The sequence below is a fragment of the Lutra lutra genome, chromosome 17 (assembly GCF_902655055.1).
Source record: "Lutra lutra chromosome 17, mLutLut1.2, whole genome shotgun sequence".
Lineage (NCBI taxonomy): Eukaryota > Metazoa > Chordata > Mammalia > Carnivora > Mustelidae > Lutra > Lutra lutra.
Genome location: NC_062294.1, coordinates 52,296,999 through 52,324,295, shown reverse-complemented (window position 1 = coordinate 52,324,295; position 27,297 = coordinate 52,296,999). Strand labels below are relative to the sequence as shown.

Below are 27,297 nucleotides of genomic sequence, written 5' to 3'. Positions count from 1 at the left end.
GTGGTGGTGTTGTTATTTTCAGCTATTGGCCCCTCCCTTTTTGGGTCCAGTGAAATCTTACTTTGATGCGGTGTGGCTCCTCAGAGGGGACCTGGTCTGAGGGACACACATGTCCATGGAGTCCTTCTTGGTGACTCAGAATGCAACTACGGAATTCATTCTGGAAACCCGTGATTTAATCCAACTCCCTTTTTTATACGGAGTGACGGTAGAAGGGACAGATGGTGGGAAGAGTTTGATCAAGGTTGAAAGCCATAGAATCTGTAGGTGGTCCCTTCCCTCTGAAATGGAAAGTCACATCTGGAGACAGAAATGGAGATAGACCCCCTCACGGTGACAGACACAAGGCAGAGTCTGGGTCCCAGCAGAGACCCGAAGAGGAGGAGACAGATGCAGAGAGGGACCAAGACCTGGAGAGTGGGACACTGAAGGGGCAAAGGGAGAGCAGGAGGGCGGTGACCTAGGAGGGGGGAGTCAGAGACCCCCTCCAGAGATCCACAGAAGCTGGGAAGCCAACCAGAGAGGAGAGGTCAGATATCCAGAGAGAGAGAGCAGGGCTAGAGGCCCAGACAGAGAGGGAGAGGGGGACAGAGACTGGTCTACTTTTCTTTGAAAACTTACCTGTTCGACCCCATCAGAGACCAGAAATCACATAGAGTGTCTCTGGTAGGGAGTGGGACCTGTTGGGTGCTTAGGGATGGGGTAGGGGGGGAAGTGTGGAGAGGTCAGGGAAGTAACCCCAGGGGACACTCAGACTGGGAAGTGCCCCTCCTCCACCCTTAGTAAACAACCCACAGCCACCTTCCACAGCCTTCTACCTTGCCTTGGCGGGACTGGGAAAAGGAGAGGGGAACACCCTAATCCGGGGACACCCTTCCTGCCACCTTGCCATGCTATATTTAGGCTGATGGAGGGGTATGGGATGACCCCCTGCCCCTCCCAAGATGGATATCAGCTTTCCTCCTAAAATAGCTCTGGGGGAGGGGTGGAGGGCCTGGGACTCTTAATTCCATCTGACCTCAGTCTGTCTGAGGATCTCTCTCTTCTCACTGGGTCTCTGTCCCGCTTCTGGGATTGTGTCCCCTTCTCTCGAGTGTCAAGTGGTCTTTCCTCTCTCTAGGCTTTTGTCCCCCCCTTTCTCTCCATTTCTGTGCCTTTCCTATCTCCCTTTGTCACTCTTCTTTTTTTTTTTTTTTTCCTTCAAGCAGGTCGTTGTGTTTCCACATCAAATCCTTGTCTATCTCTGAGTCCTATAATACCTTGAATTTCTCTTATCTGAGTTCAGGACAGACCCTCTCCCCAGTCCCCACCCAGGAAATTCCAGCAGAGGGGACTCTGTGGGAGAACACCCCCAACACCATATCCACTGTCTCCCAGGGCCTGGGGCCTTATCGCTGCCCAAGTCCAGCTGGTTAATGTCTGGCCTAGAGCTCCTGGGAAAGTGGGGGTGAGAGCAGAGGGTGGGAATCTGCCCAGAGATTGACACTTAATTGGCAACAGAACGCAAAGAAATCTCAGGCCCAGACTCCGGGCTCTAAGAAAAAGAGGGAGCTGCTGTCAGGACTCCTGGGTCTGAGGGAGGAGGGCCTGGGGGGTAAGGACTCCAGGGTCTGAGGGAGGAGAGGGCTGGGGGGGTGGGGAGCAAACTCCTGGGTCTGAGGGAGGAGGGGCTTGGGGTGAGAACTCGTGAGTCTGAAGGAGGAGGGGCTGGGGTCGGATCCTGACTCCTGGGTCTGAGGGAGGAGGGGGCTGGGGATGCTGACTCCTGGGTCTGAGGGAGGAGGGGGCTGGGGGTGCCCAGACTCCTGATTCTGAGGGAGGAGGGGCTGGGGGTGAGAACTCATGGGTCTGAGGGAGGAGGGGCTGGGGGCGGGCCTGACTCCTGGGTCTGAGGGAGGAGGGACTGGGGGTCAGAACTCCTGGGTCTGAGGGAACGGGGGCTGGCGCCTGGCCTCCCGGGGCTGAGACGGGCCGTTACTGAGTGAGCCAGGCCGGCCTTCCGAGGTCCCAGCACGCGTCTGGAAGGCGGGATCCCCCGGCCCCTCCTCCGCTGTCGGGCACCGCCCCGCCCCCGCCCCCGCCCCCTCCCGGGCCAGCCCGAGTGTGCGGCGAGGAGCCGGCGGACAAGCGGGCGTCCCTGCAGCCGACGAGCGGGAGGAGGAGCCGCGCCGCGCTAGAGGCAGCGGAGAAGCCGAAGAGGGCACCCCAGGTAAGAGCCTCCGCGCCTCCTTCCCCGGGATTCCGGCGGCTGGGTCGCCCTGCCCCCGGGTAGGGAGGGACGGGGGCGGGGCCAGAGGGGGCGGGGCTTGGCGGAGGAAACTGAGGCAGGAGCGAAGTCCTCCAGATATGCAGCCGGTTACCCCCAGAGGGGTCTCAGGAGACCATTCCCCCAGCTCGGATCTTCTTTGGGAGGAAGGCTCTGGGAGTACGTAATTCTGGATACCTGGGGAAGAGAGCCCTGAACTCCAGAGCTCCCAGGTCTGAGGGAGGAGGGCGCTGGGGGTCTGGACTGCTCGGGCTCTCAGGGAGGAGGGTGCTGGGCTCCTGGACGCCAGCACGTGAGAGAGGGAGCTGGAGATCTAGACTCCTGAAGGAGGAGGAGGCGGGGAACCAGGACTTTCGGGTCTGAGTGAGGTGGCGGCGGGGAACAGAGACTTCTGGTCTGAGGGAGGAGGTAGCTGACTTCTGGTCCTGGTTGGATCGGCATCGTTGGGTCTCTTCACACCCTTCTTTCCATTTCCCCATCTCGGAGCCAAGGCAGGCAGCCACTCCAGGTATGTGCGGTAGACGTCTTGGACGGGCCCCAGCCTGTCCTGTGAGGATAGAACATTCCAGGAAGCAGCCTCAGGGACCCAGGGCTTCTTGAGTGTGGGCCCTCAGGGACCCGGGTGTCCAGACCAGCGCCACCCCCGTCCTGTCTGGGAGATGAATGGGCCGTGGAGGATGTAATTTTTTCCAGCCTCCTCTATCCTCCCCACTCCGCCCCTACCCTCCCAACCCCCGCCTCTCCCCTCACCTCCCCCATCTGCTTCCCATCCCAGCCAGGAGCCATCACCTGGTCAGGGAAGGGGCCTCTGGGAAGGGGGCGCGGCCTTGACTCTTGGGTACCCTGCACTTTAAGAGGAACGCTGGGAAGGGGAGTGTTCAGGCCCCCTCCCCCACTTGCTCACACAACCTGCCTGTTCCCTTCTTCCCCTAGGTGGCTGCCCCTTCTCTCTCCTGAGATGTCAGGAAAGAGGGGACCACCTGTGTCCCCCACAGGGGCCCCCCAGAGCCTGGGGGCCCCCAGCACTGGAGCCTGGAGGTGGACGAGGTGCTGACAGGTCTGGTAACCACCTGCTGCTTCCTACTTCTCTCCACACCACTTTCCCAGAACTACAGACTTCCAGAATATTGCAGAGAAACCGTAGGGTCCACGCCCTCACCACTATCTCCCAGCCCCTGGTTCCTTCCTTCCTTCCTCTTTTTTTTTTTTTTTTTTTTTTTTTTTTTTTAGATTTTATTTACTTGTCAGAGAGAGAGCTCGCACAAGCAGGGAGAGTGGCAGGCAGAGGGAGAAGCAGGCTCCCACTGAGCAAGGAGCCCGAGTTGATAACAGGACCTTGGGATCATGACCTGAGCCAAAGGCAGATGCTTAACCAACTGAGCCACCCAGGTGTTCCCCTGGTTCATTTCTTGGATAGGGAAACTGAGGCCCCCCACGAGAGAGGAAATGTCTTACCCTCTCAGTGGCAGTGTTGAGCTGAACTTGGGTCTTACTAGGATCCCAGAACATGGTCTTTCTTAGAATTTGGAACCTCAAACTTCCTCTAGGCTGCAGAACTTAGGGTCCCGCAAGGCTGTAGGTAGGGGTAGGATTCAGGGCAGAGTTGCTCTGATGGGGCTCAAATCCTACTTCTGGCATTTGCTGGCTGTGTGATCTGGTATCAGTCACTCACCTCTCTGAGCCTGTATTTCTCCATTTGCTGATTTGTTGGCTATTATTGGCAATAGTAGTAGAATAATTATGATTAATCCAGAAGTTGGGTGTTATCTAAGTCCTAGAATATAAGGTCCTCCCAAGGTTCTAGAACAAGGGCTTCCCATGGTTCTGGCATTCAGGTCCCCCTGGAGTTCCCAACCTCTGCCCCCCTCCCCCACTAAGTTTTTTACCCTCATCTCTAACCCCAGCTTCCCTCTTTTTCCTCAGGTGCTCAGCGAGATGCTCCCCAGCCCCTCCTGCTCCCTCCCCATCCTCCTCCTTTTCCTCCTCCCCAGTGTCCCAATGGAGTCCCATCCTCCACCCTTACCACTGCCCCCATTTCTGGCCCCTGAATGGGACCTCCTGTCCCCCCGAGTAGTCCTGTCCAGGGGCACCCCCGCTGGACCCCCTCTGCTATTCCTATTGGAGGCCGGGGCCTTTGGGGAGCCAGCAGGCAGCCCCGCCAACCGCAGTCGGCGAGGGGTGAGCGAGACAGCACCAGCAAGTCGCCGGGGAGAGCTGGCTGTGTGTGATGCGGTCAGTGGCTGGGTGACAGACCGCCGGACAGCTGTGGACCTGCGCGGGCGTGAGGTGGAGGTGCTGGGCGAGGTTCCTGCGGCTGGAGGCAGCCCTCTCCGCCAGTACTTCTTTGAGACCCGCTGCAAGGCTGACAGCGCTGCTGAGGAAAGTGGCCCTGGTGGGGGTGGGGGAGGCTGCCGGGGTGTGGACCGGAGGCACTGGGTGTCTGAGTGTAAGGCCAAGCAGTCCTACGTGCGGGCATTGACCGCTGATGCCCAGGGCCGTGTAGGCTGGCGATGGATTCGAATTGACACTGCCTGCGTCTGCACGCTCCTCAGCCGGACTGGTCGGGCCTGAGGGCCCTGCTCAGCAACTGGGCAGGCAGAGGAAGAAGATAGCTGGATGCTGAGGGACCTCAGGGGCGGCCTGACTGCTCTGGGCCTCAGTTTGGGAACTTGTGAAATGGTCACAAAATCACAGCTTTTCTGAGTTGGAGAGCTCAATCCATGCAAGACAGGTGGTGAAACCAAATGGGGTTTTGAAGGATGAATAGGAGTTCTTCTGGATGAACTTGAGGATGATGATGATGATATCCAATACTTTCTGAGTGTCTGCCGTTTATCAGTGCTAATACACAATTTGTCAGATCAACTCTGGTGGATTTAACCATTGGAGAAACCTTGGCTTCTAAGTTGCTAACTGCTTGATCTCGGAGGACATCTTGCTCACCCTGGAGAGAGTGACAAGGAAGTGATACATCAAGAAGTGGTGGGGGAGTATAAAAGCGGACACATAAGCAACCAGCTGGGAGCTGGGGTTTGAATGAGAAATCTTACTTGGTCACATGGGGAGAGTGTTGGCTTAGAATGTTCTGTCTTAAGGTAGTAAGCTAGCCATCACAGTAGGAGCACAAGCAAGGTTGAATGATAAGAGGTCAGGGTGCTGGAGAGTTTAACCCTGTTGGGGAGTTTCTGTCCCAGCTTTTACCTCATCTTGGGAAAGAGACAGACCTTAGAATCATCCAGCTTGAGTATGGTATAAAATTCGGACCAGTTGACCTGACTCCTGGCTAGGATCAGGGGTCATGTGGACAGTGGAAGGCTTTGAATGGTCCAATAAAATCCAAAAAAGAAGTAGCCCCAGGGGCCTGAACGAGGGGTTCAGTGGGACCTGGGGTCAGGTTGCAGAAGATAGCCTCAGTTTTCCCCATCTGAAGAATGGGTTAGTGGGATGAGCTACTGGGAGCTGAGAAGCCAGAGCCCTTGACCAAAAGGTCTTTAAAGTAAGGAAGTGACAAGGGAAGTCAGGAGTAGACCACACCTTCAGGATACCCCCTTCATGTATCACCAGTCCATACCTTAAGCCTGTTGCCAACACACACACACACACACACACACACACACACACACACACACACACACTATCTTTTAGAACCGGCTTTAGGCTAAGGACTGAGACCATAGACACCCCCCCCCCATTCCTCTGCCAACACAGACTGGGTCCCTAGGAAGGGTAAGGGTGGGCGGTTCCAGCTGCCTCTGTTTCTACATCTCTGTGTTTCTAGGTCTGTGGTTCCCACTCTCCTTTTTGTCACCTCCCTCTCTGTCTCTTGCGTCTGGGTCAGTAGCTCTCTGTCTCTGTTTCTCATTCACTCTTTCTTATCCATTCTTGCCTGTGTTTCTTTCTCATCAAAGTTCTTTCCACATCCCCTCCCCTCTCTTCTTGCTAAGTATTTCCCTGTGTCTGTGTCTGTGTCTGTGGGTCTCTCCCTCGTCACCCACCCCCATATCCAGGTGGAAGTTTTCAACAAAATCAAAGGCAGGCAGGACAGACGAAGGCCAAGCCCTGGGCTGACGCCTCCAGCACACACAGGGAGGGAGGGAGAGCCCTGGGGAAGTCTGGAAATCGTTACCCCTGAGGTAGGCAGGCCTGGCAGAGGGAGGAGGGGGCTGGGAGAGTTGGGACCCCGTAGGAAAGGGAACTGCTTCTCATGGATTCCCTGATGGCAGTGGGTGGTCTCCATCCTCCTCCCCCTCCAGGTCTCCGTCTCCCCCAGGCCGGGTTCTCTGTGTCTCTAAAATTCCCTACAATTTGAGCTATTCCCCCTTCCTCCCTCCTCCCCCTTTCGACCTTTCACTCTCTCTCTGGGACTCCCCTCCCCCATTTCTCTGAGTTTCTGTGCCCTTCCCTCAAAGTCCCAGTCCCTCTGAGCCTGGGTCTCTTTCTTACACTGTCCAACCATTCACACACCTGCAGGCCTTCCATTGGCTGAGCTCAGGGTGGGCGGGTTCTGTTACCTGGGGCAACAGGAACAACAAACCTGCCCCCGCGTGGCTCTCCCGCAGCGGTGGGACCATGGCTGGTCCGACCCTAGCTCTGCGCTACGGTCCCCCATGGTCCCCAATCTCTGGGGCCGAGGTGCCTGGATCCTGGCCCAAATGGCGTCTCACCAGCAGTGGTGTCGCCCACCACATTATCCCGCCTGTGTCCTTTCTCCCGCCCACTGTGCAGGTGAGAGGACCCTAGGTTCCTGGCCAGAAGGAGACTGGGGGCCCAGGCTCCTGTGTCTGAAGGAGAGGCCTGGGGGTCCAGACACCTGCCGAGAGAAAAGGGGGTTGGGGCGCGGGCTCCACTCTGACTGAAGGAGGAGTGTCCCCGAGTCCTGGATCTGAAAAAAGAGGGTCCAGGGAACCTGGATGCCTGGGACTGGAGGGAGGAAAGGGTTGGAGACCGACTGGGAGAGATCAGGGCTCGCGGGCCAGACTTGACCTTTTTAGCTGACGTCCTTCTTCCCAGTCCACGGTCGCGGAGCCCCTGCCGCCGGCCGCCAAGCAGGATTTGCACATCTGGGATTTTGATGAGGTCATCAGCAGATGGGAGACAACCTCTGGCTCGGCTTACGTGCCTAAGAAGCACGGCGGGCCCTACGCACAGCCTAGGGCCCCAGAGCCTTCGGACCCCACGAGGACTGTGGGGATCAAGGATTTAGACGAAAAGGTAACGTGCTGGGATGCAGAGGTCCGCAGGGGACAGAGCTGGGGATAGCACTGGAGTACTGAGCACCCTCACGTTGGATCTCCGCGTCGCCTTCCCGCAGCTCAGACACCGTGGCTGGCGCCTCCCGCTGATCACGAAGCACCAGTGCAGTGAGATGCGGGCGCAGTACACGGGCTGGCCCGACCCGGATCAGCAGCGCCCCACATTCTACGTCGGGCCCCAGCCCCTGGAGCTTGCGGAGCACCTTCGCGGAGGCCCTTCCCAGGTAGAGGAGAACACCCGTTGCCACCATGGGAAAGAGCTTGTAGCGCCTGGGGCGGCGTCGGAGGGGCTCTGCGGCTAGGGACCAGGCTAGCAGACCCTGGGGTGGAGAATTTTGAGTCTGGGGTCGTGGACAAAAGGTCTGGAACGGAATCAGGTTACGGAGTCTGGGGGTGGAGCTTGGACCTTTTGAGGTAGGGTCAGGAGGAGGAGGAGGGGCCTGGAGACCGAAATCCCAGCTCTGAGGCTGAGGCCACCGCCAGTAAATCCCGGGTGGGCGGGGGCTTGTCTAGGAGGGAGTTTGGAGGCAGGGGGTCCGGGCGCGGGGGCGTTCGGTACGTGGGGGCGGGTCTTGAACTTTCCGAGCCAAAGTCGGGAGGCGGGGCTAGGCTTTCCCGGAGCGGACGAGCAAAACGGAAAGGTGGCCCGAGGTGCGGCTGAATTCCAGTGGCGGGAGGTGGAAGCCAGGGGTCTGCGGGCGGAGCTGGGAAGGTTTTTTTTTTTTTTTTTGTGGTTGGGGCCTGGGCTTTGTGTTCGATGACCCGCAAGTGTTTGGATTTTGGAGTAACCCTAATAAGGGTTCTGATATGGGGAGCGAAGCTAAAGTGCGCTAGCTTGCCATTGGTCAGGAAGGATTCGGATTCTCGGGGCGGGTGTGAGGGTCTGTTGGGTCGAAGCGGAATCCTGAGTCTAGCGACCCAGGGCCTGGAATGAATGAAACCTCTTTCTTGCTCATCCCTCCTCCCTGGATCCTCCTCAGGCTTTAATCCCTTGGACAAAGAACCCCGAGCTGGCCGGCCGGCCTTTCACAGTGTCTGACCAGGGCATCTTGGACCGCCGTCAGCTCTATCTGACCACCTCGGCCAAGGACTTCCGGGCCTACCCGAAGTGAGCCTGGGTCCTCGCTCGGCGCCGCCCCCCAACGTAGGACGGCGGGCCGCCGAACCCGGGTGTCGGCTCCCCCTTGTCCGACTCAGGAGCCTCAGCCTTCAGCTCTCGCAAGCTCAAGAAACCGAAGTTCAGGCCCCAGCCCCTACCTTTTTTAGCGCCCAGGTTTCCTTAGTGTCAACTCTCAGGAATACGAAACCTGCCGCTTGCCCAAGAAGGGGTTCGGGACCAGGGGCGGGACCCTGAGGGTCCAGGGCGGGGCCTGTTTTGGTTCCCAGATACTCCTTCCCTTGGATTCGAAAACTCCAGATCCCAGGCCCTTAGGACCTCCAGGCCCTAAGGACCTCCAGGACCCAGGAATCCAGGCTGGGGGTCCCCAGCCCCTATCCTTCCTGAGGGGTCTCCGAATCCTACAAATGTGTCTTTGCCTCGAAACACAGGAGTTCAGGTCTACAGGTTCCGCAGAACGCGAGGTCTGAACCTCAGCCTTGCCCCTAGGAACCAACTGTGCCTTCCCTCTCCTGCCTCTCTCACCCAACAGGAAGGAGTTGTCTGGATATCCCCGCAAGGACTCGCTGACCTCCTGGACCTTTAACAAGACGCCTCAGGCCTGGGGCCATGACCCACAAAGGCCACCCTGTCCGCGCCCCTCTCGGCCGCCAGGGATCCGCGTGCCCCACGTCCATCCGGTGACGACTGCAGTGCCACACCGCGGGGCGCTGTCTTTGGCTCAGGAGTCCTACAGACCCCCGCTGCACCCCCTCCTCGGGCTCAACCGTTTCTGCCCGCTGGAGCTGCCCTGGGGCGGCCCCCACTGGAAGCCGATGTCGGGGATCTACAGCGTGCCGCAAGCCTACCGCACTGAGAACTCCACCTACGGCAGCATGAAGCCAGCCCGGGTCTGAGCCCGCAGCGCCAGCCCCGCCCTGGACACGCCCCCCCTCCCCGGGCGCGGAGCTAGAGGACCGCGACTGGTAGCACATTGGGCGGGGCTAAGATCGGGAACCCCGCCCATTACGTGGTAGTGAGACCAGGACCCGCCCACTCAGTCGTGGGCGGGGCGACTCCCCATACTTGACCACACTGCTGACGGGGGCGGGGGGGGACTGGGCAGGGAGGTGGGAGCTGAGCGAGAAAAATGAACTTTGGGGCTGTGGGCTCGTAGGCGGGATACGCCCTCTGCCACAGAGGGGGCAGAGCTTCTTAGTCAACGACAGAGTTAAATAGCCTAAACCATGCCCGTTGCTGGTGTCGGCTCTGGGAGCCTGGGTGTGGGGGGAAACGGGGCTCCCGCTGAATCCCTTGCGGAAGGAAGGCGCATCTGCATGCGGCGGCCACAGAATCCAATACTGAAGCCACGCCCCTCCGCAGGGTTTAGACGGTGGCACAGGAATGGCTTTCAGTCTACGGCAGGTGGAGGGGGGCTGACAGGTGGAGGGGGGCTGACGTCTCGGCCAATTGAGGGCCCTTGGAAGGGGCTGACCTTCAGCCTTTCCTGGTTCCCACCATGATGGGCACAGGCCAGGCTACACCGCCGGGGTCAAAGCCAAGGGCTCCCTCTGGCCTATTACCTAGGACCCGTACAGGACTTCGCCAGCCCCTGAGGATTGAGGCCGTGAAGTCAGCTTCCCCGTGGGCGTCTCCCGCTTCTTGGTGTGGGAGCCACTCAGGGAGCGGGGGGAAGGGGCACTCCAAGGAACCACTCCTGCACACCTCCCTGACCTTTTCTGCTTCTCGCCCCCGGAAAGATTAGTGTCCAGGTTACCCCATCGTGCCGCCACCCCCAGTGGCCTTGCCGCCTCCACAGCCTCCAAGTATAAGACCAGGTAAACCTCACGGGGAAGGCACTGAGAATGGAGACGCTCCAGGTAAGACTGCAGGGCCCCTGGGCACCTTGCAGCTCCAACCGGCCATAGCTGGCACAAAGAGGGAGAGTCCTGTGACCCGATGAAGGAGGCTTCCTTCTAGAAGGGTGTGGATGGCCAACAGGCTTCCCACCAGGAGGGAAGCAGGTGAACCAGGGCCTGAGGGGGGGGAGAATATGCAATGTTGGGGAGTATCTGGGGTCCCCAAGTATGGAACAGGGGTTCACAGTGGGAGGGATGGGTCCCGAGCAGAAGATGCGAGGTAGGGGAGCCTGTCTAGGGGATGGGAAGGTAAGGGCTCAGGGTAGGGGGATCCAGCTGGCCCTGAGACACTGGCCTTGTCCCAGGGGCTGCTGCTGTGGCTGCTGCTGAACGTGGGTGGGGTGTGGGCATCCAGGGGGCCACTACGGCCACTCTGCCGGCCCATCAACGCCACCCTGGCTGCCGAGAACGAGGCCTGCCCAGTCTGCGTCACCTTCACCACCAGCATCTGTGCCGGCTACTGCCCCAGCATGGTGAGCAGTAGGGGGGGGGGGCAGCAGGGGCCAGCCCTGCTGGATTGGGGATGGAAGGGTGGCCTGCCCCCCTGGGCAGGGGCTGGGGAATTGGGAGGGCAAGCTGGGCACGTGGGAGTGACAGCACAGGGGGTCTGCTGGCCGGACACCTGAGTCTGCGACCTGTGGGGGGCAGCAGGGGAACTCAGGGGAGGGTCTGACCACAGGTGGACCATGCCCCCACCCCCCTATCCCGGCCTACAGGTTCGAGTGCTGCCAGCCATCCTGCCACCTATGCCACAGCCGGTGTGCACCTACCACGAGCTGCGCTTTGCCTCCATCCAGCTCCCCGGATGCCCGCCTGGTGTGGACCCCATGGTCTCCTTCCCCGTGGCCCTCAGCTGTCGCTGCGGGCCCTGCCGCCTCAGCAGCTCCGACTGTGGGGGTCCCAGAGCCCAGCCCTTGGCCTGTGACCACCCCTCGCTCCCGGGCCTCCTGTTCCTCTAAGGATCCCCCCTACCCCAACTCCTGAAGCCAGCAGATGCTTCTTTCCTCCCCTCCTAATAAAGGCTTCTCAAACTGCACTGAGGTTGTCTTTTGTCAGACTCAGGGTGCATGTACGTGTGTAAACACACACACACACACACACACACACACACACACACACACTCAGAATGGGTTCAGTTTCAGGGCACCTGGGTGGCTGCTGGTTGAGCATCTGATTCTTGATTTCAGCTCAGGTCATGATCTCAAGGTCATGGGAAGGAGCCCCACATTGGACTCCACACTGGGTATCCTGGAGTCTGCTTAAGAGTCTCTCTCTCGGGGACGCCTGGGTGGCTCAGTGGGTTAAGCATCTGCCTTCAGCTCAGGTCATGATCCCAGGGTCCTGGGATCGAGCCCTGCATCAGGCTCCCTGCTAGGTGGGAGGCCTGGTTCTCCCTCTCCCACTCCCCCTGCTTGTGTTCCCTCTCTCACTATGTCTCTGTCAAATAAGTAAAATCTTAAAAAAAAAAATTCTCTTTCACTCTCCTTCTGCCTCACTGCCACCCCTGCCCCATGAGCTCTCTCTCTAAAAAAAAAAAGAGAGGGGGGAATAGGTCCAGTTTCAGAACCATTTTATACAAAGTGACAGTGTCAGAACTCTAGTAGAAAACAGGGTGGGGTGGGGCGGAAAGGGCGAGGGTGACATCAGCTCAGGAGGTGTCCATGGTTTCGCCTTCTGTGGGGAGAAGGAAGGCCAGGTGGTCAGTGTGGGCTGGGGGCGGGGACTGAGGTCTCCAGATCAGATACCCGCCTGCCCTCTGGTGGGTGACCCTGGGGACAGGCACAGTGGGGGACACTCACTAAGCTCGTTGAAGAGAAAGGCGTCCTGGTATTCCTTCATGTACTGTGTGGAGCGTGACTCATCCAGAAAGAGCGAGTAGACCCGTTTGATGTCATCTACCTGCACTTCCGTGCCCTGCCGAGCAACAGCCACACCTCAGTGGGGCCCCTGGCGGGTCAGGGTGAAGACTCTGGGGTCTGGGTTCAAATCCCGCCTGGCCATGGGCCCAAACCCTCCCTTCCTGGGTGGCTTCATCTGGAAGATGGACTTGACGGTGTTAACTTGGAGCTCCCAGACATCCCCGAGCACCTGCTCTGTGTTGGGCCGGGAGATACAGGTATGAACTCCACAGACCCATGTTTCTGGCCTTTGAAAAACCCCAGTTCAGAAATAAAAATCTCTAAAAAAAAAAAAAAAAAGGGGGGGGGGGGGCGCCTGGGTGGCTCAGTGGGTTGAGCCGCTGCCTTCGGCTCAGGTCATGATCTCAGAGTCCTGGGATCGAGCCCCACATCAGGCTCTCTGCTCGGCAGGGAGCCTGCTTCCTCCTCTCTCTCTGCCTGCTTGTGATCTCTCTGTCAAATAAATAAATAAATAAAAATCTTAAAAAAAAAAAAAAGAAAGACATTAAAGGAAGGCGATTTGAGCCTCTTAAAAAAGAAAAAAAAAAACAAAAAAAAAACAAAAACCAGTTCGGGACTAAATCCAAAAATGTACAACAGGCCCTTGGAGGGGCGAGTGGGGCCCTCCACGCCCTCGGGCTGGCCCTGGGGGGCTTACTGTTGGCCTGACCTTGCGCTTCCGGCACACGAGACTGGCCGCCGTGATGAGCTGGATGGCGTAGCGCAGCGAGGTCTCCAGCCCGATGCGCGTCAGCACCGTGTAGGCGTCCTCACTCATTTCTACGTCTTCCTCCTCACACCTGTGGGCAGGTGGTGGTGGGGGGGTGAGCCAGGGCCCGGGTTCCAACTGCAGCGAATGTCTGCCCCGGCCAGCCCATCTCCCCCTGGCGCTGTGGGACATCCTGGGGGATGTGCAGAGTTGATCTCCTCAGAACCACAGAACGTGTAGCAAGAAGAGCCTCGGAGGCACGGCTGGGCCTGCAGCCTGAGATCCCCCCGGACCTCCAATCAAACCCGCCCCTCCGCTCCTTCCCCATCCCCAGATCGGGGGCCACTAGGGGGGGCCCAGCCCAGCCCTACCTCCTGCAGGCCCAGGGACCTTCCCCCTCAGACCTCCCTGCCCCCACTTGCCAAACATGATGGGCGCCAGCCATGCTGTTCAGGCCCACAGCCTGGCCCCAACCTGGGACAGCAGGTGGCCTGGCCCATACCGGATGCGGAGGATCTGCTTCGTGTCCTTCTCACTGTAGGGAGAGGTGGAGACGATGAGCAGTCGGTCCAGTAGGTCGATGGGGATGCCGTGGGGGCTCTGGTAGCTGGTACCCCGGATCCTGGGGAGGAGGGGGAAGGGAGGGCCGTCAGGGCTATGCTCCCAGGACCCGGCTCTCCATTTCCTCTCCTTGGAATACCCCCCCCAACATCCCCAATGCCACCACGGCCTACTCACAGGGCAAACACCACTTAACCTTCAGCTCCTGGCTGCTGTCGCCACCGACGGTGCAGCTGGCCCCCAGCTGCGTCCACCGCCCCCCCTCCCCGGGATGGGCTGATTTTAGCTAGGTATCTTTATCCGGGATTACTGAGTCAAGGTCCCACTCCTCTGCGTGACGTAGAGCTCCGCAGGGAAGAGACAGCCGGTCCTACTCCCTGCTGCACCGGGCTCAGCACAGGGCCCAGGAGACACTGTGGGTTCCCGTTACTCACGGGAGTTACATTCTGTAAAGTGGGGCGAACGCCCAGAGGCAAGTGTCACACCGCCGCTTCCTGGGGACACACGTGGTTAGGTTCTTGTGAACCTCTGGTCACAATATTGCTGTCAACCGACTGACATATAACCTGGTTCTGTGTGTTTCTGTTAACACTTTCCATCAGGCCCGAATGGAGCTCACCCAACACACACACACTCGCTCTACGAGGTGCATCCACTCCAGCCTTGTGGTTGGGGACACTGGGAAGTGACAGGCCCCTTGAGACGTGAAATCCCCAATAAAAAGCATAAAATGCAGCAAATGTGACGCTGAACCAATCAGGAAAAGGACATGCTTTTGCGGCACGTGAGCCGAAACCAGAAGGCCGGCAGGGTGGCACCTTGTTGGAGCTTGGTTTGGAGCGTCCCTAGAGGGCGACTCAAATGTGTGGCCTCTCTACGCACATCTGCCCCAGGGCACTGGAGTGTCACAGGTACTGGTGTGTGTGGGGGGGAACGGACAAATCAATGTTAGTGAGAGGACACGGACTCCCAAATACACGATGTGCAGATAATGAGGGACTTGGGTTGGCGCCCTGCTCTTGGCCAGTCTCCTCCCATCCCTGTTCGGAGATCAGCTCTGGCCCTGACCCCTTCTCCCTGTGACCTCAGGCATCCGTCACGGGGCCTTGCTATCCTCACCTGTAATGTGGGGCTGAGACAATATCCACCTCCCGAGCTTCTTTTTTTTTTTTTTAAAGATCTTATCTATCTAATAGACAGACAGAGAGAAGCAGGCAGAGGGGGGTGGGAAGCAGGCTCCCTGCTGAGCAGAAAGCCCGACACGGGGCTCGATCCCAGGACCCTGAGATCATGACCTGAGCCAAAGGCAGAGGCTTAACCCACTGAGCCACCCAGGCACTCCCTTCCTCCCCAGCTTTAGGGTCCGAGCAGTTCACCGGGGACACAAGCCAGGGACAATCTGCCCATTTGTCCCCGGCAGTGATGACGGGGCCCCAGCTTCCTGGGGGCCGTTTAGCCCCTGCTTCCACCTCCCTGTCCACCAATACAGATGAGGCAGAGAAGGCGGCCAGCTGGGATGACAGGGTGAGTGGTGCTGGCAACACCCTAGGGCAGAGGTTCCCAAGCTTCACCAGAACCTGGGGTATTCATGGCTCAGGAAGGTTTCCCAGGCCAAAAGTAATATCCAGCTCTGTTCTGTAAGGTAGTTAGGGCAAAGTGAGCTAAGCATAATGATTTATGCAGTGTCCAACACACACCTCTATGCACCCCTCAGAGACTTAAACCATTCCACAGCCCTCTGTGTGTGTGTTCTGTAGCTCCCTGGGATGCCTCGGCACACCGTTTGAGAACTGCAGCCTCAAGGGCTACAGGAACAAAGACAGAAAGAATGTGGTCCCTCAGCTTCTTTGTGGAGCAGAGCAGAGTACCTGCTGCCCTTGTCTGAGGGAAGCACATCTTTCCATCTGGGACCCGGTACTTGTGGGGCCTCGTTCCAAGCTCAGCAAACGTGCTCTGCTTACCCTGGGCCTATACCCACTGCTTGGAGCACCCCCTTCTCCCAGAGGCCTTTGAGGGGGCCAGCAGCTGGCTCACCGGGTGATGCCGCGGTTGGTGGCCATGATGAGGACTGGCGCCATGTCACTCTCCAGGGCCCGATTGAGAAAGGAGAAGCTTTCAATGTCCAGCATGTGGACCTCGTCGATAAACAGCACCTGGGAGCCGTTGGGGGGTATGTCAAATCCACCACCCAAGCCTCTCTCCTCCCATTTCCCATCACCGCAAGCCGCCTGCCCTGGCCGGGCCCCGATACTCACCCCGGGGATGATCTCTGCCTTGCCCTCCTCACGCCACTCAGCTACCTTGGCATTGATCTGTTCTCGGACTTCTGACTTGATCTCCCCTGTGTCGCCTAGGGAGGCAGGGGTAGTGCGGGGAGGGTCAGAGAGGAGACAGAGACCCAGACCCGGAGGGTGGATGAAGACAGAGAAGGACGGGACACCAGGGACAGAGGGAAGACAGACCAAAACTGGAGTGGCAAAGGGACAGAAGGGGTGGGAGTTCCAAACGTCCCAGAGAGGAGGAGGACCGGAGACAGAGAACCCACAAAGAAGAAAGGGCAGGATACGCAAGCTCCCGCTGGACCGCCCGAAGAGAGGGACAGATGGCAACAGGGTGGGACGGACAAACCAGGGGGATACGCTGGAGGGTGGGGAAGGGGGGTGCACGGAGTAGGGCCAGTCCAAGGCACCCCACCTGAGAAGAGAGCCAGGAAGCCCTGGGTGCGGGAGTTGATGACGTCAATTTCATGCAGGGACACGGTGTGGACCACCTCCTTGCGTTTCTGGAGCTCCCCGTCTGGACACTGCACGAACTTGGTCTATGGGGTCCGGGGAAGGGGAGGGAGAGACATCGGCAGAGAAGAGCATGAAAGGGGGCTCAGAGGGGCCTGCGCAGGGGGAGTTTGGACTCCGGACTCCTTGGAATGGAGCTGAGAATCCGGAAACCCCAGCTCCAAGAGGAGTCACCATTAGGGGATTCAAGAGCACTGAAGGATGGGGAGTTCCCGGAGGACCTTGGAAACCACGAGCAAGGGCCAAGATGAAAGGTCTTGGCTGTCCTAGAGGTTACAGGGAAAAACCAGGAGTGCCAGGGCCACAGGGCTGGGGTGACTGGAGGATCCAGACCCTCTGGGCCATGGAGGTGTTGGTGGAGACACAAACATCCTGGTGTCTGGAGCAAGGGGACCCCCAGAGCCCTGGCCCACCTGGGAGCCCATAGCGTCATAGTCACGAGCGCGTGTGAAGGAGCGGCCCAGCTTGGAGATCTTGCCCGTGGCCTTGTCAATGGTGATCACATCCCTGTGGAGGAATGGGGGAAGGAGGGCAGGAGTGAGGACAAAAAAGGGCCCAAGATCGCCCACCCTGGCCACCCAGTGTGGCCCCCTGCCACTCACCCAGCCTGGACCTTGTCTTTGGTCAAGGACTCAATCATCTTGGTGCCCAGGTCGTAGATGGTCTCCATCTCTGTGGTCTTGAGGGTCAGCTTGCCTACCTTAGAGCCCTGAGAGGGGTGACATGCCAGGCAAGCAGTTCAGAGCGGGCCCACTATCTCCCCAACACGGCTTTGAAATGGGCATGACACCGGGATGCCTTAGGGGCTAATGGACATATTCACTGTCACGACCATGGTGATGGCCTCATAGGTACACACATATGTTAACCTTCAACATATGCAGCTTACTGTTTGTCAACTTCTTAACAAACCGATTACTAAACCCCAGCAAGCAAACAACAACTTGCCTAAAAGGTTAAGTTTTTAAGAACAGCAACACGGACTAGCAGTCCCATGACATGGCGGGGGCGGGGGTCACAATCCCACATTCCTCGTTTTCTATCCAGGTAACTATTTTACGGTTCACAAACCCAGATGACCCAGAGCTAAGCTAAACACAGCTAAGAAAACAAAAACGCCACTCTCCCTCCCACAAGGTAAGCACAGTCAGTGCACAGCCGCCGGTCTTGTTTCTAGGGAGCGGTCCTTTCTGTAGGGACAGGTGGCAGAAAGAAAGAGCCAAGATTTGGAAGGGAGAGAAAGATGGTTTTGGCTTTACTTTTTTTTTTTTTTTAAGATTTATTTATTTATTTGACAGACAAAGATCACAAGTAGGCAGAGAGGCAGGCAGAGAGAGGAAGCAAAGCAGGCTCCCTGCTGAGCAGAGAGCCTGATATGGGACTCAATGTGGGGCTCGATCCCAGGACCCTTAGATCACGACCCGAGCTGAAGGCAGAAGCTTAACCCATTGAGCCACCCAGGTGCCCCAAAACATTTATTTAAGCATCTCTATACCCACCATGGGGCTCGAACTCATGACCTTAGAAAGCAAGTCACGTGCTCTACTGCCTGAGTCAGCCAGGCGCCTCCAGTTTTACATTTTTAAAGGCAGGGTGCATTCATGAATGTCTTCTGTGACAAAAATCTAACTTAAAGAACTATCTTGTGGGACACCTGGGTGGCTCAGTCAGTTAAGTGTCTGACTTTTGATCTCAGCTCAGGTCTTGATCTCAGGGTTGTGAGTTCGAGTCCCACGCTGGGCTCCAGGCTGGGCATGGATCCTTACTAATCAAAAGATAAATAAAAATAAAATAAAAACATTTTGTGGGGGGTGGACACCTGACTGGCTCAGTCGGGGGAGCATGTGACTCCTAATCTGAGGGCTGTTGAGTTCCAGCTCCATGCTGGGGGTAGAATTTACTTTAAAATAAAAAAATAAATAAAAACAAGGGGTGCATGGGTGGCTCAGCTGGTTAAGTGTTTGCCTTTGGCTCAGGTGATGATCCCAGATCCTGGGATTGAGCCTCGCATCAGGCTCCCTGTTCGGCAGGAAGCCTGCTTCTCTTTCTCCCACTCCCCTTGCTTATGCTTTCTCTCTCACTGTGTCTCCCTCTGTCAAATAAGTAATAAATAAAATCTTTAAAAAAAAATAAAAATTAAAAAAAATTAAAAACTAAATAGAAGAACTATCTTGGGGATGGCTTTCTCTATGTTTAAATATTCTTCTACCACATTTTTTTTTAAAGATTTTATTTATTTATTTGTCAGAGAGAGAGAGGGAGAGAGAGCGAGCACAGGCAGCCAGAATGGCAGGCAGAGGCAGAGGGAGAAGCAGGCTCCCTGATGAGCAAGGAGCCCGATGTGGGACTCGATCCCAGGATGCTGGGATCATGACCTGAGCCGAAGGCAGCTGCTTAACCAACTGAGCCACCCAGGCGTCCCTTCTACCACATTTTTAAAATTCAAAAGGTAGGGGCACCTGGGTGGCTCAGTGGGTTGAGCCTCTGCCTTCAGCTCAGGTCATGATCTCAGGGTCCTGGGATGAAGCCCCACATTGGGCTCTCTGCTCAGTGGAGAGCCTGCTTCCCCCTCTCTCTGCCTACTTGTGATCTCTGTCAAATAAATAAATAAAATCTTTAAAATTCAAAAGGTAATTGCCAATGGATGAGACTAACTAAGGAGTTAGGGACAGGGGTTAAAAATGCAAGTCGAGGGTGCCTGGGTTAAGTGGGTTAAGCCTCTGCCTTCAGCTCAGGTCATGATCTCAGGGTCCTGGGATCGAGTCCCGCATCGGGCTCTTTGCTCGGCGGGGAGCCTGCTTCCTCCTCTCTCTCTGCCTGACTCTCTGCCTACCTGTGATTTCTGTCAAATAAATAAATAAATCTTAAAAAAAAAAATGCAAGTCGAGGGGCACCTGAGGGGCTCAGTTAGTTGGGTGTCTACCTTCCATTCAGGCCATGATCCTAGGGTCCTGGGATCAAGCCCGGTGTCGGGCTCCCTTCTCAACGGAGTGTCTGCTTCTCCCTCTCCCTCTGTCGCTCCCCTTGCTCATTCTCTCTCTCAAATAAAGGAATAAAATCTTTTTAAAAAAAGAAATTGCAGGGTGCTTGGGTGTCTCAGTCATTAGGTGTCTGCCTTCAGCTCAGGTCATGATCCCAGGGTCCTGGGATCCAGTCCTGCATCGGGCTCCCTGCACAGCAGGGAGCCTGCTTCTCCCTCTCCCACTATCCTTGCTTATGTTCCCTCTCTTGCTTTGTCTCTCTTTGTCAAATAAATAAATAAAATCTTAAAAAAGAAAAAAAAAAAAAAGAAATTGCAAGTCAATGGAATTGTGCTTCTGAAACCTATTTCCATTGAGAACGACAAGCAAATGAAAGAAGAGGACAGTGTCCACGGGACAAGACACAGGAACGGGAGGTGACTCAGTGCGAGGTCAAGAGGCCTGAAGCGTGTCTAAACTTTCCATCATTTGGCGTGTCACCAGCAACTACAACTGAACATGTGCGAGAGAATTACAGATGGAGGAAGAGAAGCCAGCCCTGGCAAGTCACCTGCCACAGGACCCTGTGTGTAAGAATGACCCCAAACTGGCAAATCCACAGAGACCAGAAGCGGATCCGTGGCTGCCAGGGGTCGGGAGCCAGCAAAGTTCTAGTTTTTTTTTTTTCTTTAAATATGTTATTTATTTATTTGATAGAGAGAGATCACAAGTAGACAGAGAGGCAGGTAGAGAGAGGGGGAAGCAGGCTCCCCACTGAGCAGAGAGCCTGACGCAGGGCTTGATTCCAGGACCCTGAGATCATGATCCAAGGCAAAGGCAGAGGCTTAACCCACTGAGCCACCCAGGCGCCCTGAAGTTCTAGTTTTCTATCTTGCTGGTGGTCCTAAGGGGATTTGCTTTATAATAATTTACTAACCACATGATTACTTTATGTGCTTCCTTATGTGTTTCATTTTACAACAAGAATGTTATCATTCTCAACTTAAAAAAAAAAAAAAAAAAAGGGAGGGAATCACAACAACCTGGATAGGAAATGCCTTTAAGTGCTAAGCTGCATAAAATCTCAAAGAACAGGTTCTTAAGCCTGACCATTAAGAATCAGCCGTGAGAGAGCGCAGCAGCTCCTTCTGCCCACAGGTCCTGTCCCCGTCCTTTGAGAAAACCACCATTTTGCACACACACAAAAAAAGATTAACTATGAGAGGGCCCCCAGAGGGCTCAGTCAGAAGAGCATGCAACTCTTGGTCTCAGAGTTGTGAGTTCGAACCCCATGTTGGGGGTAGAGATTACTTAAATAAATAAAACTTTAAAAAAAAATTAACTATGAGAAACTTCCAGACTTTCTCTCATGACACTATTTGGTATTAACTGGTATTATTTGGTATTAACTGCTCACAGTGCTGCTCACCAGGGGATAAACTGACCCCCAACCGGAGGCACCCGAAGAGGGCTCCAACCTGCAGATCAAATATTCCACGGATTCCGTCGCCCCACCCTCCAGCCCTGGAGGTGGCCTAGGCTCACAGCAGACTCACCGTCCCTGTCGCCGGCCGGTCAATCTGGATTTCCACCACCTCCCCTTCGATGATCTCGGTCTCTTCCCTAGGCAGAGAACAGGTATGAGCAGAGAGCCCAATGCCTGGGCGCTTGGGAATGGCTAACTCCCACAAGCCCTTGGGCACAGAACAAGTCGAACAGGACAGGGGTCATCCCGAGGCTCTGCGAGCTGGCTCCATCGCCAGCCCTGGGTCTTGTGCTTACTTGATGCGAACTCCAATAGACCGCCGGAAGGCTTGCGTCAGCGCCTCTGTCTTGCTCATTTCCAGGGAGAAGATCTCGCTGCCCGCGATGGCTGTGAACGGGGTGTCAGGGCCCAGGGCCTGTGCCATGCCTGGGGAAGAGGTGGTCTGGGTAGGTGGGTGCAGCCTAGCACCAGGCACCACCTACCCTGTGTCAAACCAGCTCTCTCCCTGCTCAGGAAGGAGCATAGCTGAGACGGGTTCAGCGCCGGGGGCAGACAGGGAGACACGGAGAAAGCCAGGGACGGCAGGCTGCACACTGAGGCACGGTTCAAACCCAATGCTGACCAGAGGGCCAACTTCATGACCTTATCTTCTTGCCAAGCCCATCTCCCAACCTCTAGGAGCTGTTTAGCCTCCGGGCTCGGGGGCAATGCACAGGAGTAGAGGCCAAAAGAGGGCTGAAACAGTTAACCTTAATGGCCCTGGAGACAGACTGCCTAGGTTGAATCCTGGCCTGACCGCTTAGCACCACGTGATCCTGAGAAGTCTTGTCTGCTTCGAGTCTGTTTGCCTCTCTGTAGAACAGGGACCACTAGTAGGGGAGGCACCCTGCAGAGAAGTGACCTGGGGGCGGCAGGTGGGCACTGGTGTCCAACCATGAACCGGTCACATGACCGCGGACAAGCTGGGGAACAGGTCTTCTCTCTGGCCTGGGGTTGGCTGGTGGCCAGCGGGGCTGATCTTGCCATCACTCCAAGCACCACGCCGAGTCCCACAGATAGGAAGTCACTGAACCCTTCTGACCAGTGGGAGGTGGGGACTCTTCCTGGTCCCCTTTTCAGAGATGTGCCACACTCTGTGCCTGGCTGTCCCGTTCTTTACTGTCCAGACACTCTGCAAGTCTTGGCTCAGGGCCTGACTTCTCTGGGAAGGCTCTCCTGGTAACTACCGCCGCATCCTTCCCTGCTCCCTCATAGGGTCAGGATTCGCCTCTGTCCATTACAGCACCCACCAGCCTATAAGGAACTGTGTCCCCAAGACCAGAAACTCCCTAAAGTTAAGGCTTTGCCCTTCCTCATCTAAGTGTCCCCAGTGTCTGGCCCAGGACCCGCACTTTACTAAGGAAGCAATGGTCCACATTAAAACAAGAGGTGCTCATGTCTCATCATGTCGCAGTAAATGTGATGATATGATTAAGTTCTGGTCAATAAGATGTAAGTAAAACCGTGTGGGAGTTGCATGACAGCTGCTTAAAGGGAGCTACCTTTAAAGGGAGGGAGGTATATAATCACTGCAAGATCTCTTTCTTCTTCCTCCTATGTGGAAGTATGGATGGGAAGGCTGGAGCTTAGGCAACCCTCTTGGAACAGGTGACCCTGACACGGAAGCAAGTACAGAGGATGTTGAGGTAGGAAGGCAGATTCTTCTACGTGAGAGAATGAGCCAGAATGTTTACGTTCCTGCCATTTTGGGCGGCCTGTTAAATGTGGCTGAAGCGAAGCCGGATTTACACAGTAAGTATTATCTGGCAGAGACCCGAAGAGCTCCTGCCCCGAGAGCATTCTTTTTTTTTTTTTGACAGGCAGAGATCACAAGTAGGCAGAGAGGCATGCAGAGAGAGAGAAGAGAAAGCAGGCTCCCCGCGGAGCAGAGAGCCCGATGCGGGGCTCGATCCCAGGACCCCGGGACCATGACCTGAGCCAAAGGCAGAGGCTTTAACCCACTGAGCCACCCAGGCACCCCCCCCGGCCCCCGAGAGCGTTCTTACCCATGGCAATGGCTGTCTTCCCCGTGCCCGGCTGGCCAGCGATGAGCACTGCCCGCCCGGCGATCTTCCCTTCCCGGATCATCTCCAGCACAACGCCAGCCGCCCGCCGGGCAGCCAGTTGCCCCACCATGCCCTGGGAAGCCTATGGGGTGGAAGGCAAGAGCACACCAGGTGACATCCCACTGGGCTGCCACCCCATTTCCACCACCTCCAGGCCAGGGAGACAAAAGGGCATGCTGTTGGTTAGGACTTCGGGAAAAAAGCTGAAAAAACCTTTTCCACCTCAATTTTTAAAAATTAATAAAACTCTGCACGTGGCTACATTTTATAGATAGGTGGCCAGAGGTCTGGGAGACCCTAACACTCCCGGGCCCCTGTGCCTGGGACCTCCAGGGATCAGCCTCCCCACCTCGCTGCCCTCAGCTCTACCTGCCGTGGCTCCAAGGCATCGTCCAGCCCCAGCCCCCGGATGTGCGAGTGTGCACCTGCGTCAGGGGGAAGAACCAGAAGACACAGTCACCAGTCAGCTAGGGATAATGTGTGGCCAGAGAAAAGGGCTTCATCTGAGCCCTGGTTTCCTCCTTGGTCAGATAGAGGGTCTGAGTCTCTACCTCACGGGGAGAAGGGCTGGTCGGGGTAAAGGCTTAATAAACTAGAGCTGCCCTTAGGCTATAGCACAGTGGGCCAGAATCACCAAGACCTGGCTTACGGCACCATCAGATCAGAATCTAACCGGAACGGCTGACGATCACAATTACTTTACGATTATAGCCTAAGCGGCCCTACAGATTCTTATCTCATTCCACATAACCTGAGAAACAGAGTCGCAGCTATTACCACCCCAGAGTGCTTCTGGGGTTCAGCAACCTCCTCAGGCCCTCACCGCCATGAAGTTAAGGAAGGAGCCCAGAGAGGTTAGGCCCCCTTGGCCAAGACCACACAGCCCAGTGAGAGATAGAGACGTGGGATTTCAATGTTTCACACTGGACCGGGGCTGCGTAAACTAGAGCCTGTGGGTCAGTCTTCTTGTTTTTGTAAATAAAGTTTTATTGGCACAGCGCCACGGCCATTCCCTTACACAGGGCCTGTGGCTGCTTTTGCACTGCAGCAGGAGAACTGAATTATTTGCCACAGAGAAGAGAGTTACAGCTGGCTCTTTAAGAAAAGATTTGCTGACCCCAGCTCCAGATTGTAAGCACCCTGCGGGGAAGGTACTGGGTCTTCTGCTCCAACAGCGCCCGGCCCTCTAAGAGCTGAAACAATATTGGCCCCTGCACGTTAAGGGTTCTATGTGCCTGACCTTATGGAATCTTCTATCAGTTGATGAGGGGAACTATCTCTGCTCCATTCTGCAGATAAGGACACTGAGGCAGAGAGCAATCAATCAGCCTCTTGCAACGGAAGTGGTTCCCAACACGGTCCCCCATGTGCCATCTGAGTCCACTCTGGCACTCAGCCCACCTCCCTCTCAGGGTCCCTGGGCAGGCTGGCTCTGTCTCAGGGGCAGGCAGGGGTGGCTATGCTCACTCACCGATACGCTCAATTCTCGTCACATCTCGGATCTCTGGGACCTTGGTTGTGGCCGTCTGGGAGCAGAGGAAGACACGTCCGAAGAGTCAGATGATCCCAGTTTTCACTACCTCCTCCGTCCCTCCCGCCCGCGTCCAGGAGGCAGTCCTTTGCATTCCTCTTCCCTACATGGGGCAGGCCAACAGCCCCAACATCTGTCACTCCCACCCTTCTCGTCTGTCACCAACGAATGCTGGTTGGTTGACCCCAGTACACCGAGTCCCAGAACAATAAGGACCGTGTCTGTCTCATTCACAGCTCTGTCCCCAGGACCTGGCACAGTACGTGGTGTCCTGGAGTGATATGGTGAAGGAAGAAGTTTTCTCCACTCCCACAGCCAGAAGGACAGACACCAACGTGGAGTAGCGAGCTGGCTCGATCGCCCGGCCCCCTTGTACCTCACTGCCCAAATCTGTCACCAGGCCTTTGCACGCACATGTCCCAGGGTCCAGCCTGCTCTCCCCACCTCCCCCACTGAATTAGATGAAGCGACATGAAGGGAGGCCCTCCCTGACCTCTGCCCCAGCCTGACTTGTTCCAGGGTCTCCGGATGTCCGGGCAGAATGCGAGGTCTCCCTTGGGAGCCCGATCTCCCTGTGTAATCTCACATTTAGGAGGGAGACTGTCCAATCAATGTTCTCGGCTCCAGTGGATGGGAGTCCCATGAAGGGCACAGCCCACATCTTGCTTGTTCACTTGGGGTTCAACGCTTGGGGTTTGGATGAATGACGCACTAAAGTCTGAGCTGACTTGGCAAGCAGGTACTGGGTCCTCTGGTGTCCCCAGCTCTCTGAAAAGAGGAGCCAGCCACCATTCCTTCTCATATAGGGGAGAGAGACGAGTACGGGCCCCCCCGGGACAATTCAAGAGCCCCTGGAGGGGCACCTGGGTGGCTCAGATGGTTAAGCACCTGCCTTTGGCTCAGGTCATGATCTCCAAGTCCTGGGATCGAGCCCTGCCTCAGGATTCCGGCTCAGCCGGGAGTCTGCTTCTCCTTTTCCCTCCTCCCCTGATTGTGCCCTCTTTGGCTCTCTCTCAAATGAATAAGTAAAATCTTTAAAAAAAAACTCAAGTGAGGGGCGCCTGGGTGGCTCAGTCATTAGGCCTCTGCCTTCGGCTCGGGTCATGATCTTGGGGTCCTGGGGTCGAGCCCCGCATCGGGCTCCCAGGGAGCACTCCCCCTGCTTGTGTTCCATCTCTCCCTCTGTCAAATAAATAAAATTTAAAAAAAAAAAAAATTCAAGTGATAACCTACTGAGCATCAGCCCCAAGTATGAGGTGCCAAAATATGAAAATGGCCCAAACAATCCCATGACAAGATTCCCAACCTCTGCACTCCCAGCTGTGTCCCCTTCCCCACGGATACCCTCTAGGTCCTCAACACTCTTGTGGCTCAAGATTAAGCAACTCCTCACTCTTAAGCACACAGGACAAGTTCCCACCTGAGCCTCCTCCTGTACTCAGGTGCCATTCATACCATCAACAACCCAAGGCTCCTGAATGGCTTGAAGCCCAAGATACTAGAACCCTCATCAAACTTTAGGGCAAAGTCTGCAGAACTATCTGCTGACTGCACCCAGAGGACTAGAAGTTGGGAGTTCCCGTAACATGATAGGGTCAGATCGGACCACTGAGACCCTGAATACCACTTGAATCCAGGATTCCAGGATACCCCCCCCCCCTTACTCCTCCTCAGACCCAGGAGTCCTGGCCCCCAGACTCCTCCTCCCTCAGACACAGAAGCCCAGGCCCCAGCAGCCTTCTCCCTCAGACTCAGAAGTCCTGCCCACAGCTCCTCCACCTCCCTCAGACCCAGGGGTGCAGGCCCCCAGCCTCCTCCTCCCTCAGATGCAGGAGCCCAGGTCCCCAGCTCCCTCCTCCCTCAGACCCAGGAGTCCAGACCCCCAGTCACCTCCTCCCTCAGACGCAGGAGCCCAGGCCCCCAGCCCCCTCCTCCCTCAGACCCAGGAGTCCAGACCCCCAGCCACCTCCTTCCTCAGACAAGGGAGTGCTGGCTCCCATTCCCTCTCCTCTTCCAGACCCAGGAGTCCTGGCCCCCAGCCGCCTCCTCCCTCAGACCCGGGAGTCCGGGCCCCCAGCCCGCCCCTCCCTCAGAGCCAGGAGTCCTGGCCCCCAGACCTTCTCCCTCAGACCCGGGAGTCCTGGCCCCCAGACCTTCTCTTCCCTCATAACTGGGAATCCTGGACCTCAGGCCTTCTCCCTCAGACCCAGGGGCCCGGGTCCCCAGCACCGTTCCGGCTCAGACTCGGGAGTGAGGGTTCGCTCCTCAGCAATCCCCACGCCGGCACTTACCACGGTTGCCATGATGCTCACCAACCGCCAATATCCTAGCGGAAACGGAAACGCGCTAGAAACGAGGCGTTCTGGTCCTTCTAGACGGCCAGGTCCTCCAAAAATCTCGACGTTTCCTCATAAATATGCAAACTCTCCTTGTGGGGGTGTGGCGTCACTTTTCAGGCCCCGCTCCTCTGCAGACTGAGATGGTAAAGGGTTTCCCGGAACTCCTGGGTCGGTTCCCAACGCCTCCTGGCCCCTCCCTTTACCCAGACCTCTTTGCTGAGGCTGATTGCAAAATTCTTAAGACTTCTTTGGGCTACCACACGTCCCCCACGCTCCCTTTGCTCCCTATTCCACCCTCTTTTCTCCCTGCTAACTCTGGGGCCTCAAGATTAGGATTGACAGAGTTGAGGGCCAGTCGGCAAGCGCGGCGGGCAGCCACGCCC

General features: G+C 56.6%; 4 protein-coding genes across 7 annotated transcripts; 3 read left to right on the top strand and 1 right to left on the bottom strand.

Moving 5' to 3' along the window:
- The first annotated feature begins 1,845 nt into the window (after positions 1–1,845).
- Positions 1,846–5,612, top strand: NTF4 (neurotrophin 4). 3 transcript variants are annotated; one of them, XM_047712020.1, is made up of 3 exons: positions 1,846–2,209; positions 3,200–3,328; positions 4,190–5,612. In XM_047712020.1, exon 3 carries the CDS (start codon positions 4,202–4,204, stop codon positions 4,835–4,837), a length of 636 nt encoding a protein of 211 aa, XP_047567976.1. In that variant the 5' UTR covers positions 1,846–2,209; positions 3,200–3,328; positions 4,190–4,201; the 3' UTR covers positions 4,838–5,612. The 3 variants fall into 3 exon arrangements, with proteins under 3 accessions (XP_047567976.1, XP_047567975.1, XP_047567977.1); XM_047712019.1 differs by having other exon boundaries at positions 3,200–3,323; positions 4,190–5,606; XM_047712021.1 differs by lacking the exon at positions 1,846–2,209 and adding an exon at positions 2,221–2,774 and having other exon boundaries at positions 3,200–3,323; positions 4,190–5,607.
- A 591-nt stretch (positions 5,613–6,203) lies between these two features.
- On the top strand, positions 6,204–9,697 carry LOC125089663 (uncharacterized). Of its 2 annotated transcripts, XR_007124012.1 has the most exons (6): positions 6,206–6,991; positions 7,277–7,477; positions 7,578–7,742; positions 8,499–8,626; positions 9,168–9,582; positions 9,618–9,697. XR_007124012.1 is itself a non-coding variant. In XM_047712018.1 (5 exons), the coding sequence occupies exons 1-5, from the start codon at positions 6,836–6,838 to the stop codon at positions 9,529–9,531; spliced, it is 1,014 nt and encodes a 337-aa protein (XP_047567974.1). In that variant the 5' UTR covers positions 6,204–6,835; the 3' UTR covers positions 9,532–9,534. The 2 variants fall into 2 exon arrangements, 1 of the variants encoding a protein (XP_047567974.1); XM_047712018.1 differs by lacking the exon at positions 9,618–9,697 and having other exon boundaries at positions 6,204–6,991; positions 9,168–9,534.
- A 704-nt stretch (positions 9,698–10,401) lies between these two features.
- LHB (luteinizing hormone subunit beta) lies at positions 10,402–11,563 on the top strand. The gene is made up of 3 exons (XM_047712022.1): positions 10,402–10,494; positions 10,839–11,006; positions 11,250–11,563. The coding sequence occupies exons 1-3, from the start codon at positions 10,480–10,482 to the stop codon at positions 11,490–11,492; spliced, it is 426 nt and encodes a 141-aa protein (XP_047567978.1). The 5' UTR covers positions 10,402–10,479; the 3' UTR covers positions 11,493–11,563.
- Positions 11,564–12,086: 523 nt separating this feature from the next.
- On the bottom strand, positions 12,087–27,225 carry RUVBL2 (RuvB like AAA ATPase 2). Its single transcript, XM_047712190.1, has 15 exons — positions 26,867–27,225; positions 24,516–24,570; positions 23,414–23,469; positions 22,985–23,126; positions 21,236–21,365; positions 21,010–21,076; positions 17,096–17,202; positions 16,907–17,000; positions 16,396–16,519; positions 15,957–16,051; positions 15,736–15,854; positions 13,643–13,762; positions 13,102–13,231; positions 12,333–12,447; positions 12,087–12,207 (listed from the first exon to the last, which is right to left on the bottom strand). The coding sequence occupies exons 1-15, from the start codon at positions 26,876–26,878 to the stop codon at positions 12,182–12,184; spliced, it is 1,392 nt and encodes a 463-aa protein (XP_047568146.1). The 5' UTR covers positions 26,879–27,225; the 3' UTR covers positions 12,087–12,181.
- Positions 27,226–27,297: the final 72 nt, after the last annotated feature.

Bases quoted from the DNA above. Each gene is read 5' to 3' on its own strand.
- NTF4 (XM_047712020.1), top strand. From the start codon at position 4,202: ATGCTCCCCAGCCCCTCCTGCTCCCTCCCCATCCTCCTCCTTTTCCTC.
- LOC125089663 (XM_047712018.1), top strand. From the start codon at position 6,836: ATGGCTGGTCCGACCCTAGCTCTGCGCTACGGTCCCCCATGGTCCCCA. The intron at 6,992-7,276 runs GTGAGAGGACCC...CCTTCTTCCCAG, and splicing joins TTCTCCCGCCCACTGTGCAG to TCCACGGTCGCGGAGCCCCT. The intron at 7,478-7,577 runs GTAACGTGCTGG...GCCTTCCCGCAG, and splicing joins TCAAGGATTTAGACGAAAAG to CTCAGACACCGTGGCTGGCG.
- LHB (XM_047712022.1), top strand. The intron at 11,007-11,249 runs GTGAGCAGTAGG...CCCGGCCTACAG, and splicing joins CCGGCTACTGCCCCAGCATG to GTTCGAGTGCTGCCAGCCAT.
- RUVBL2 (XM_047712190.1), bottom strand. The intron at 23,470-24,515 runs GTGAGTGAGCAT...CCCCTGACGCAG, and splicing joins GACGAGAATTGAGCGTATCG to GTGCACACTCGCACATCCGG. The intron at 16,052-16,395 runs GTGGGGTGCCTT...CTGCCTCCCTAG, and splicing joins CTTCCTGGCTCTCTTCTCAG to GCGACACAGGGGAGATCAAG.